The following is a 13,310-nucleotide window of genomic DNA, read 5'->3' as shown; positions in this document are numbered from 1 at the left end:
GAGAGGGAAAAAAAGAGCTTAATTCAGCCATTTTCTGCCTGGCCGTTTAAGTGCTGTTTTCCTGCTCTAATGAAGGCTCTGCTTTCAGAAGCTGCGTTGTTTAGAAAGCCCTGGGTAGTAAACTTCAGCCACAAACTCACTCCTGCATCCAAAACTCTCCATTTCTGTTTGCTGCTTCCCCACAATGCACAGCTCATATTTTGTCTGGGTTTAATTCCCCATTTGATGGCATTTCCCACTGAGTTGGGAGAGATAAATTAATTTATTTTTTTGTTTCCAAGAAGGCATTTGGGGACAGGGGGCAGGGGCTAAAGAGTTTAATTTATTTTAGGTAACGTGGTTGGTGCCAGGCTGCTTGGATGGATCCAGTGGGTTTTTTCCCCCTTTATTTTCTTCAGCTTTGCCCTCAGCCACAACTCCTTGGAGCTGAGGCTGCTTGGAGATAACTGAGGGATATTTTTGTGCTTTTCTTGCCATCTGGAGGAGCCTGGAGGAGCTGAGCTTCACTTGGCCAACATCACAGCAAACACTCCTACATGGATGGATGTCACAATGCTGCCACTTCCCGCAGCCCCAGGCACATCTTCAGTGGATACTCTGATTTATATCCTCGTTTTTGCACATTCACACTCCCAGCAGAGGTTCAATAAATGCAGAGGGGATAAAAGATGTTGAAAGCTGACTTTTAAAGGGCTGTATCCATAGGAAAATAAATATATCCGAAGTAAGTTTTATCAGAGATTGTGTTTGTTGAGGCAGTGACATCCAGAGTTGTTTATTGTGAAGAGCTTCCTAAAATTCTCAGGGCTTTAACCTGTGTCTGTAGCTAAAGCAATATTCTGCTTTAAAATTGTATTATAATAGTCTGTTTAAATCCTCATTTTTGTCTGATTTATGTCCTCGTTTTTCCACATTCACACTCCTAGCAGAGGTTCAATAAATGCAGGAGGGTAAAAGATGTTGAAAGCTGACTTTTAAAGGGCTGTATTTATTTGAAAATATATATATATATCAGAAGTAAGTTTTATCAGAGATTGTGTTTGTTGAGGCAGTGACATCCAGAGTCATTTATGCTGAAGAGCATCCTAAAAATTCTCAGGGCTTTAACCTGTGTCTGTAGCTAAAGCAATATTCTGTTTTAAAATTTTATTATAACAGTCTGTTTTACTGACTGGGTGTTTCAAGATTCTAGTTCTGTATTTTCATACTCAGCAAAACGGTTTTCATTGGGACCCCAGGGATTAACTGGTTTAATTTTATGGAATAACTTCTTTTGTCTGAGTTTTAAACACAAAATGTCTCTTAAATTAACTGTGTTCAGAAGGCTTGTAGTCTTTTTTTTTAATTAAACATATAATAAGATTATTTTTTAGTCAAATTTTCATATTTAACTATTTTTAGTCAAATATAATAAACTATAACTGAAATAAACTATTGTAAACTATACACATACAACAACTGTGTTGACAATGTGGGAAAATGAAGATAATAAAGTTTATTCTTCCCTGTTTGGTTTTGCCTGCAGGATCGATAGGGATGAGATAAAATCAGTGTGCTGCTAGTCAGGGAACAGCAGGATGCATGCAAGGAATGGAATTATTCCCTTTGAATGTCTGCATCCCCCAAGTGTTTGGGTTATTTTGTGAATAGAACAGAGCCTTGACCTCTGCATTCTGAATTTTGGCAGCTGCACAGCCCAGACACTCAGCTGATTTCTGTGTTCGCTGCTATTTAAGAAAAAATTTCTCCTGATTGCAGGAGAGTGACTGGAGAGTAAATGCAAACTGCTTGGTTTTATTCTCCTGACTCTGCACGGGGATTTGTGTTGCTGGCAGTGAATTGTGGTATATTATAGATATATAATAGATATATAATATATATATTTTCAGCCTGAGGAACAGGGAAAGCATTGAAGGAAGCAGCCAGGTGTGGATCTGCTCTCTCCCTCCCCATGTGTGCAGCTCCCTCTCTCCCCCTGCTGCCACACCAAGCCCAACAGAGGAGGCTGGGATGTGGTTGGATGCTCTTTATAATGAAAAAGCCAGAGGAAAAAAATCACTTTATTGGAATAAGAACAGAGGTAAAATGCTGAGTCTTCCACTGCTATCTATTTTAGTATTATTCCTGGAAGTATATTTTTATATATACATAAATATATTTATACATTTACATAAAGATGGGGCTTGTAGCAGAGGAGTGTAATGAAATGCAATTTAGGGAATGGTTCTTTTCATTGCACATTACAGCAGAATGACTCTTAGTTCCCTGGTGTCACCAAAAGTTCAGCTTGGGGATAAAATTGTCCTTTACTGGAGAGACCTGGAATGTAAGGCTGGAAAAGGGAGTGCTGTAAATAGGAAATATTAAAGCTCACTGTGAGGGCAATAACAGCAAGGTCAGAATGGGATCTGTTTCTCCAAGCCTGAATATTTGGAGTGTTCTCAGCACGAGCACCCCATGTTTTCTGTGGATGAAAACAGCAATTCCCTCTGGTTTTTAATCCCAGCTTCACAGTCAGCTGGACACTGAAAGCAGCTCCAGTGATCCACTGATGGAAAAGAACTTCCCAGGATGCTGCAGATGAAAGCTCAGGGTGGAATTGAGATTTTACCTTCTTCCCAAAGCTATTAAAAACTGCATTTTTTAATCCTATTTTTGTTTTTAGCATTTATTTTGGGGGTTTCCTATAGTTTATGTCAGAAATTGTTCTGAGTTCTTCCAGCAGTGCTTGGGGCATTTTAGATCAACAGAGAGGGGGAGCAGAGGTCACACCACAGATGAGGCTGAACAAAGCTTTGTATGTTTTTAATTTTTTAAACAGCTCGGTTGCAGAACCTGATCCTCTAATTTTGAATTAATGTTTTGAATTATGACCTTAGAATCGACATGACTTTTTTGAACAATGACTTGTAACTATTGCCAGGTGTAATTTATGCCCTTTCAACTGACTGGACTTTCACAGCATCTAATTGCTGTGTTGTGATATAGCAATGCTTAGTGCAAGCAAGAGAATGCTTTAAGCAGGTAATAGGCAGAAATATTATAGTAAGACTATGAAATGTAAGTAATAAATGACACAATTATGAAGGTTTCTTTTTAAGTGAACAGAGAGGGGGAATTGTGGGAATCCATAAAATCAGAGGGGTTTGGGAAAGCTGCAAAAGGCAGCTCAGAGACAGCAGGACTGTGATTAGAGCTAAGCAGCAGCCATGAGATTGGTCAGCAGAAAAATTATTTTAAAAGTAGAGAAGCAAGGACAAATAGAACAATGGTCTGTGTATTAACACTTGTCTCTAATAACTCTCTAAGCTACAGAACAGTTTATCTAGCCAGATATTAGGAAAGTTGAAGCTCAATAATGGAGCTCTGTGCATTGTGTTTAAGGCTTACAAGTGGGTATTGTATTCGAAATAAGCAAGCATTGTTTAAGCCAAGGTACGTGTGCTTATAGTGGTTGGGTGGAACTACTGTCAATGTGCTTTTGCTTTGCATGATTGGTCAAAAAACATATAAACTTGTAACATTGAGTTCTTTGTCTGCTGCCTGGGATGGGAGCTGGTGGCATCTTCCCATTGCCATCACCATGGAATGAGGCTGATGCTGGAAAATCAAACAGCTCAAGGCGCGTTCCAGCAGTCCCATCCCATTTGTGATTTGTACACAACCACCTGCCAGTGATACTCTCCCACCTCATTCCACATGAGAGGAAGGGAAGTTTTGTTAGGGAGAGCTCTGGCAGGTACTTTTGAAATGCTTTTATTCTCCAAAAATTTTTATTCTTCTGTTAGTGCTCTTAAACCTGTGGCTAGTTGCCCCATGTCTGCTGGGGGGTCACTCTTTCAGTGCAGGTGTTACCTCAAGGTCAAGCATTCACATTTTGCTGGTTTCCTGCAGTTCTGTCATACCTAAACTTATCTGGCAACAGGTTGCTTTATTCAGGCATTTGTGATAAAATTCTGCAGTCATTCTATGCCCTAACCTTGAAATTTCATTTATTGTCTCCTGACAGCCATGGCTTTATTTATAAAATTCTCATTTGAAACTGAAGGCAAACTGCTTTTTAAAATACATGCACTGCAGAGGTTCATCAGAAAGTAATGAATAATTTAAATTAAAAGAAAACCTGGAGTGATTGCTTGTTCTCTGATAACAAAATGGGAAATAAATGACTGTCAACATTTGGAACATCGTGTTTTAAAGAGCAAGCACAGGTTTTAACTGGTCTGTGAGCTCTCCCATATTCTCAGGCAGTGCTTCATGATGGGATTGTCATTTCCGCTCTGGAATAAAGGATGCTTTCAGCTTTGGTGTTCAACCTCACTGTTAAGAATGAGGGGGGGAAAAAAAAGTGGATATTTATGCAGATGCCAGCCAGTGCTTGGGCTTCAATGTGAAATTATTGCATTTGATTTTGACAGGAATTCTCAAGGGAGCAAACAAAGCTGTGTGGGCTGTAGGAAAGGCCAGGCACAGAGAGAAAACCAAAATATTGATTTTATTTACTGGGAGAAGCCTCCTGGTGTTCCATTGTTCCTGTTCACATGGAGAGCCCTTGGATGTGGCAGCTCCCCCAGACTGACACCTGGGCACCAGGCGTCAATGACACTGGAACCCCAGATTGTCACCTGGGCAGTGTCCCAGGCATCTGTGAAAGGGAATTTCACAGAAACCTGTGAAATGGGATTTAAAATGCTGCCAAAATAGAAGTGGAGATGTGTGTGCTACGAGAGAAACTGCACATCAGCCCCTGGGCTGTCAAATGAACCTTCTCAGGTGACAACAGAATACATTTTCTTTTTTTAAAAAAGGCCCTGCCTGTCTTTTGGGAGGATCAGAGTGAAAATAGCTGACTGATTTCCCCATGTTGCCCAGACATGGAATGATTTGACACAAATTTTTCTTTACACAACTACAAAATATGGAGTTATTCAGCTGTTTGTCATGGAGGAAGTGCCAGTTAAAGTCAGAGTGTCCTGGGAGATGCTTCCTGCATCCACAGAGAGAGTTCATAACAGCTGCACTGTAGATTGTTCAAAATAAGGCACAGAAAATAAAGGAGAAGGTACAAAGTTAGAGAAACCCTTGGAATTTGAGATATTGTGGCTTTTATTCCATGATTTTGTGTTTTTTTTTCCAAAAGAAACAACAATTCCATTAATTATTTTTTATTCCAGCTGAAGGAATTGCTTTTTATTCCATTACTTTGGTTTTTTCCAAAAGAAAAAATTCCATGAATTATTTTTTTATTCCACCTGAAGGAATTGCTTTTTATTCCACGATTTTGTTTTTTTCCAAAAGAAACAACAATTCCATGAATTGTTTTTTATTCCACGATTTTTTTTTCCAAAAGAAACAACAATTCCATGAATTGTTCTTCATTCCACCTGAATGAACTGGTTTTTATTCCATTATTTTGGGTTTTTTTCCAAAAGAAACAACAATTCCATGAATTATTTTTTTATTCCACCTGAAAGAATTGGTCTTTATTCAATGATTTCAATTTTCCAAAAGAAACAACAATTCCATGAATTGTTCTTTATTCCACCTGAAGGAATTGGTTTTTCTTCCATGCATGATGGAAATAATCAGCACCAACACATCCCAGGTTGTCCCTGGGGTCTCTGCTTTGCTCAGGCACTGAGCTCAGCTCAGGACACTTATGCAATATTTTGGTTTATCCCTCTCACCCCTTGCCCTCTAAATTCACTGCATAAGGCTTGATCATGACAAAAAAACCTCAAGGCTCGGCCTTGCAAAGGGAATTATTTCTGCACTGGCCATGTGCTTGAACACCTCATTTATTTTATTTTCAGTGTATGGCATGACCCCATCTTAGTGACAGAAAGACATTTATATTGAGACTAAAATGAGGAGCTGTCACTCTTCTGGGGATTTTCAGTTTGGTTTGTTAAACTGTGGGGTTTTTTAATTATTCAAGAAGTGACTTTAATTCACTTTATCTGCAGCAGTAACTTTCTCCTTTGCTTTGGACACCCATTAGGGCACAGCCAAGTCAAGCAGCATGTGAGAAAAGGTGGCTTGAAGTGATTTATGGACATAACATCCCATAGAAACTTTATGGCAGGGACATGAAAAGATCCCAATTCTCCAGAGCAGGGCTGTGTTGTCTGCACTACAGCACATCCCTCCTCTTTCTTCCTCCTCCTGCTTTCATGGCACGAGCTACAAAGGAGGAAGGGCATCCTCCAGACAGCAGCATCCTGTGTTTGGCCAGCTCCATTCATCTCCCTGGGCACAGAAAACACCCATGGAAATGGAGATTGTGCCCCAGACCTGCCACAAGAAGGCCAAATTGAGGTTACACACACAGAGTTTAAATTTTGAGGGCGTTTCCAGGCTTGAGAGCTGGATGTTGCAGAGCAGCACTTTCCATTTTTAGTAAAAAATGCTCCTGTTTATTCTTTTGTAAGGTTCTGCCCTTTGAAATTGTGATTTTTCAAATATCAGCATTAATTATCAAAGTTTTTGAGCTTTAATTTTAGTCTTGTTTTGGCATGGAAACTTTTAATATGAATTGAATAAAGCTAAAGAAGTTATTTACTTTCTTTAAGGTAGGAGCTGATAGAAACTAGACAACTGTTCCAATCCCAAGTTAGTGAGTGTTAAATTGAATTTATTATCACTGACCTAAGGGTTTTCAAGGCCCAAAGTTCATAAAGCACCCACAGGGTGTTCTCAGGTCCTTTCCTCATGGAGCTGTGTCACCTTTCAGACAAATGTCCTCTTTGGTGTGCCCCAGGTCCTGCTCTGTGTCCCTGCCCTTCAGAGTGTCACTGCTCTGCACGGAAAGGAGAACAGCTCCTGGTTTAAGGCAGACTCAGCACTCTCAGAAATGTCCCACCGCGGTTTGGTGGCTGTGAGCTGGGTGGGTGGCACCTGGATTTGGGATTGGTGTCTGCAGGAGCCCATTGAGCTGGAATGAGAACACCTTCCCTGAGGTGTCTTTTGGGAATGAGCAAACTGGGGTGACACAGGCTAATGAACAGTCAGGCTAATGAACAGTCAGACTAATGAACAGTCAGACTAATGAACAATTTGAGACCTCACCACATCCTCCTGCCATGAACTGAGCGCTGCATCTGAGGCTAAGTGTCAGCTGGTCCCTGGCTGCTGGGCAAGGGGATGGAGAGCTGATCTGGAATGTCATTTTCAGGGCTTGAAAGTGTTGGTGTGTCTGGCAGTTTACACCAGGGTTACTCCAGCTCTCGTGGTTTCTTAACCACAGAAAATCTACCTGTGGTTTCTAAATGGATGTTCATGTTTGCCACTTTGCTGATCACTTCTTGTGATTTTAGAAACCTGAAAGAATTAAATGTCACTTGTCCTCTGAGCATACAACCCCAAAGAAGCTATACAGACTGTATTATTTCATTCAGCAAATAAAATTGCTTCTTCATTCCTATTTAAACATCAGCTCTAAGTTCTGAGGCAATTTCTAGACTGATGTCATAGAGTGCAACAAAACCTCTCTTGAGTCTGATTCCAGTTTCCCAGGGAAAAGGGAAGGGAAAGGAAAAGGGAAAAGGGAAAAGGGAAAAGGGAAAAGGGAAAGGGGAAGTGGAAAGGGAAAAGGGAAAGGGAAAGGGTAAAGGGAAAAGGGAAAGGGAAAAGGGCAAGGGGAAGTGGAAAGGGAAAAGGGAAAGGGAAAGGGTAAAGGGAAAAGGGAAAGGGAAAAGGGAATGGAAAGGGGAAGGGAAAAGGGAAGGGGAAAGGGAAGGGGAAAGGGAAAGGAAGGATCCGTGTGCTGATCCAGTTTCCCAGCTTTTGTGTGGGCCCCAGCAGAAGGAGCATTTCAGCTGACCCACACTCCTTACAGCTTTTTTGGGAGCTTCCAGTCCTGTTAAAGAGCCTGTCTGTCAGAAGGCTCTCTGTGTGCAGCTTTTCCTGGTGAAGCTCTGGGATGTAACCAGCTGTGTCTTATTCGGGGTGACAGCAACGAAACCCTTTAAGCCTCTGATGTAAATCAAATGTGATCTTAATGTTATTTCTAAACAGAAACACTCAACAGCTCCAGAGAGCAAGGTCTCACTTGATCAGCTGTAAAACAAACACATCCCCTTGGTGTGTTTAGGAGGGTTTGATGGCTGTTATTGGTACTGAAATAATTCCTGTGCTCCCTCTCCCCTGGCTCCAACTTCAGCAGGGAATGGCTGCACAGCCACTGCCTCTGAGCATCACTCAGGGTTTGGTGTTTTGGTTGCTCTGCAGTAAAAAAGGACCTAAAGAGATAATTTATCCCAGGAAAACAAAGGACCTAAAGGGATCATTTATCTCAGGAAAACAAAGGACCTAAAGGGATCATTTATCCCAGGAAAACAAAGGACTTAAAGAGATCATTTATCCCAGGAAAACAGGATTTTATTGGATGGCAGCTCTGTGGGTTTGGTGTCTCCATATCTCCATATCCAGGACTTCAAGGGGTACCTTCAGTGGGAACACACCCACACTGGTCAGGTGAAATAAATGGCTTTGTTGCAATATTTTAAAAGTAAAATGAACCTGCTCATTAATGTTCTGAGGCTGCTCTGAGGAGAAGAATCTCACTGTGGCAACTCGCACTTGCTTTTCTCTGATTTCAAATTGTTTGCACCACTTTAGGATACAAATGTTCCCACACTTTAGGATACAAATGTTCCCACTATGGCATTACAGAGTTATTGGTTCATTAAGCTCTACAGAACTTTTGTTTGCTGATTGTACAGTGACCAAACCTGTAACTTTTTTGCCTGTTTGATCCATTAAATTTTGCTGAAAACATCCTTTCCCTGGATAAATTGTCCCTTCTTTCCTCAGCTTAATTTATGCATTATCTATATTTATGAACTATACTATTATAATTAATACATATTATAGACATTAATATATATAATTAATATATATTAATTATAATGCTATAATTAATAAATACAGATAATACATAAATATTATATATTTATGTATTATCTGTATTATATTATTATATAATACAGATAATATATTTATGTGCTATAGGAATAGCTAATAAATATATTATTTGTATTATAATATATTAATTAATATAAAAATAATATATTTATATATTATCTGTATTATAATATTATATCATTATATATTATTATAATATATAATTATTATATATTTATTATATGTAATAAATATATATTATTGTATATTATATATAATATATATATTTATGTGCTATATATAGGAATAGTGCATTTTGTCTTTAGAGCATTTATTCACGCGAAATTTTAAAATTTGAATAAATAACTGTCCAACAGGAGTGAGATAAATGCAGGTGATCCTATTTAGGCTGCAATTACTAGAACTATCTAGAAGCAATTAATGAATGTAATGGGTGAGGCTCTTCTCTAGGAATTCTGTGTCCCTTTAGGTTGAGTCTGTAAAGGCCAGCTGGGATGGGGAGGGGAATTTCCCTCTCAGCACATTATTTTTTTGGAGTTTATGATTTGTAAAAGCTTTCCAAGACCTGCAGAACCACCAGTGCAGGTTTGCAGACAATATTTGGCAGGAGGGGATTTCTCTGGCTGCTTTCTGAGGCTCTCCTTGCTCTCTGTCCCCAGGTGTGGGTGGATGCTGGCACACAGATCTTCTTCTCCTACGCCATCTGCTTGGGGTGCCTGACAGCCCTGGGGAGCTACAACAACTACAACAACAACTGCTACAGGTAACACCCTCCAGCCTGGAGTTCTGCTCCTGGGGTGGCATTTGGAACCACTTCCCTTCCCCTTCTTCCATGGATAACCATAAGCACACACAGGTGGTTTGGTGGGACAGAGATCTGTAATGTTCCTTGGAACGGCTCCAGAGGAACTCTGCTCTAAAATGTGATGTTTTCATCCCTTTTGGTCAAATCCGAGCCTTCCACAGCCCCTCAGCACACACAGAGATAGAAATTTCATGTAAAAATGCAGGATTTCAGGCAGGTATCATCGAATAACTCACTTCCTCTCAAACCACAACACTGTGTGCACTACTTAAGCTGCTTTTTGAAAAGTGCTACCAGAAATTGTCAATAAAAATCACCTCAGTTTGGTCCATGCTCTGACTGCCATTTTTCCCCATTTTTTGGGAGGTTTACAGTCCCCAACCCAAAGGGAATGGGGGGCATTTCATGTTTTATCTCTGTATTCCCATAGGTGGTTTTGTAGGACAGAGATCTGTAATGTTTTTTGGAACGGCTCCAGAGGAACTCTGCTCTAAAATGTGATGTTTTCATCCCTTTTGGTCAAATCTGAGCCTTCCACAACCCCTCAGCACACACAGAGATAGAAATTTCATGTAAAATACAGGATTTCAGGCAGGTATCATTGAATGTGTGTGCATTACTTAAGCTGCTCTTTGAAAAGTGCTACCAGAAATTGTCATTAAAAATCACCTCAGTTTGGTCCATGCTCTGACTGCCATTTTTCCCCATTTTTTGGGAGGTTTACAGTCCCCAACCCAAAGGGAATGGGGGGCATTTCATGTTTTATCTCTGTATTCCCAAGGAGGGAATTGCCAATGCCTTCAGGAGGTTTTCATCTCTCCTGAGTCAATGGCCAAAGGATTGATTTGCACAAAATCCCTGTTCCACATCTCTGGCATGGGCAGCAATATGAGCACCAATCTTTTCTTCTGGAATTCATGGCTATTGGATTAGTTCTCCTAAAATTCCTACAAGGAATTTCAGTTGTAGTGACTCCATTGAGATCTCCAGACAGAGAATTAAAATTTCATTTTTCTGTAAGGAAAATAACACAGTCCAAAAGTGAAAGAATCCTAAACAAACCACCCCCAAACCCCCAAATTTATTTAAATTCTTAATTACAGTTTGACTCGGAGACCTCAGGAGGCAGTTTTAGGAAATGCTCCTTCTTTCCATGTCTTAGCAAAACAAAATGTTTTGCTGCAAAAAGTGGTGTGAGTCCTTCCGAGCTGCTGCTAATGAACCTTTTCCCTAATTAGCACAAGCTTTAGCAAAAGCACACTCCTCTCCTGTCTTATTCAGTTTTATTTATATTTATTTCTATTTCTTTCCAGCTGTATCCCAGCTAGAAACTGTCAGTGCCTCAAGGAGTGCAGGAATGTTTTTCCTGAGTTTTTTTGTTTTGTTTTACAAAAAGCAGGAGTTTGGATTTATGGAATTTTCTTTCCTTCTCCCTGACCCTGGGGCTCAGCTCTGAAGCTCCAGAGCAGGATGCTGCAGCCAAACACCTTTTACTCCATCCAGGCTCCACAATTCCCCTCACAAAACATTCCCCAAATTTCCCAGCTAGGAAACAGATGTTAATGTGTCCTGACATGTGACTTTTAATGAGTCTGAAGGAAGGGGGAGGACAGCAGTGATGAGCAGAACGTGGCCAAGCTGGGCAGGGCAAGACATAAACAGAGCTCTGATGTGAAAACAATAATTTTGTATTCTAACCAGCACTTTAAAATAATAAAATCAAGCAGGTGATTTTTTTTCTCCTGCAATTCCCACAATCTGATTGTAACATCATCGTTTTCTGCTCTTTATTACTCCATTTACTTCCCTTTCCTCAGGGAAAATTGCAGGAGAAAATAATGGCAAGAGCTGGGAATTGGGAAGGTCTGAACTGCACATGGGCCTGGTGAATGTAAAGATTTTAATTTAAAAAATTTAAAGATTTAAACCTGATTTAATTTGTTAATGTGGTAAATGAATTGCAAAAGTCACTTTATGTCTTTGAATGGGAAATGAATTTTTATCATCCTTACGTAACTGTCATTGAAAAATATAACAGAGCTCTGATGTGAAAACCACAAATTTTATTCTAACCAGCACTTTAAAATAATAAAATCAAGCTGGAGGGCTATTCTGCTACAATTCTCACAGTCTGATTGTACCATCATTGTTTTCTGCTCTTTTTTACTCCATTTACTTCCCTTTCCTAAGGGAAAATGGCAGGAGAAAATAATGGCAAGAGTTGGAATAATGGCAGGAATTGGGAAAGTCTCAACTGCACATGTGCCTTGTGAATGTAAAGATTTTAATTTAAAGAATTTAAAGATTTAAACCTGATTTAATTCAGTCATGTGGTAAATGAATTGCAAAAGTCACTTCATGTCTTTGAATGGGAAATTAATTTTTATCATCCTTACATATTTTTTATTGAAAAACATAAAACTGCTCCTCCCTGGGTGTCCCAGAGTTTGGATCCCAAGTGACTGATCTGAGAAGGTGAAACCCTGGCAGTGTTTCCCCACAGGGATCACACACACGTGTACTGATGTTTCTTCTGATCTTTTTCCACCTCAGAATCCCAAATCCATTCCCAGGTACAAGTGCAGGGTCATTTCCCCTGTTCCCACTGTGGAGCAGGAGATGAAGGAGGGATTTCTCACATGGATAAAACTTTTAAGACCTGAAGATTTGTCCTTTGTCAAGTTTCTAGCCTAGGAGGAAAAGAGAAATGGGAATTTCTCAATTGGGTCTTGAGGAACCCATAAAGGCAAGGAAGGGACTGGAGGGATGCCAGGGGCTCTGTGGGCTCAGAGAGGCTCCTCAGGAAGGCAGGATGAATTTTCAGAAGTGTCCTGCCTGTCAGACAGGGAGAGGAGAAGTGATGCACATCTTCAATTATTCAGGTGATTGGCAGGAGTTTAATTTGGAAGAATGTGAAGTTTTCATAAAAATTTGAAGTTTCCCTTTCACTTGAAATCAGTCTGGGCTTCAGTTAGGCTCTGATGTCCTCCTGCCAAGGGTGGACATAAAAAATTCATGTTGCCCTTTCATTGGTTCCTGAGCATTTGTGGTTTAAAACTCATTGGTTTCACAATGAATGGATCCAGATCCTCAGGGCTCTGAGGATGAGGGAAGAGATGAGGATCTGACTCCATGTTTCAGAAGGCTGATTTATTATTTTGTGATATATATCATATTAAAACTGTACTAAAAGAATAGAAGAAAAGATTTCATCAGGAGGCTAGCTAAGAATAGAAAAAGAAGGAATGACAACAAAGGTTTGTGGCTTGGACTCTCTGTCCGAGCCAGCTGACTGTGGTTGGCCATTAATTAGAAACAACCAACATGGGTCAATCACAGATCTACTTGATTTACTTGTTGCATTCCACAGCAGCAGATAATCATTGTTTACATTTTGTTCCTGAGGCCTCCCAGCTTCTCAGGAGGAAAAATCCTAAGGAAAGGATTTTTCATAAAAGATGTCTGTGACAGCAGGGATTTATTCAAAGGATCTCCTCCATGGATGCACCTTGGGCAGCACAAGAGCCCAGCCAGGGCTGCACCCAAGATGAACCAAAATGGCCCCAAAATGCACGAGCAG

The 13,310-nt window shown here is 40.1% G+C and overlaps 1 protein-coding gene across 2 annotated transcripts in view; it reads left to right on the top strand.

Annotated features, from left to right (window-relative positions):
• SLC6A11 (solute carrier family 6 member 11) overlaps positions 1–13,310 on the top strand; it is a 107,985-nt gene that overhangs the window by 76,837 nt on the left and 17,838 nt on the right. For both annotated transcript variants that reach the window (XM_058812667.1, XM_058812668.1), the window contains exon 8: positions 9,585–9,688. In XM_058812667.1, coding sequence (XP_058668650.1) covers positions 9,585–9,688 — 104 coding nt within the window. The remainder of the gene's footprint in view (positions 1–9,584; positions 9,689–13,310) is intronic.

This window comes from Ammospiza caudacuta, chromosome 12 (genome assembly GCF_027887145.1).
Source record: "Ammospiza caudacuta isolate bAmmCau1 chromosome 12, bAmmCau1.pri, whole genome shotgun sequence".
NCBI lineage: Eukaryota > Metazoa > Chordata > Aves > Passeriformes > Passerellidae > Ammospiza > Ammospiza caudacuta.
This window is presented reverse-complemented; position numbering and strand designations above follow the sequence as displayed.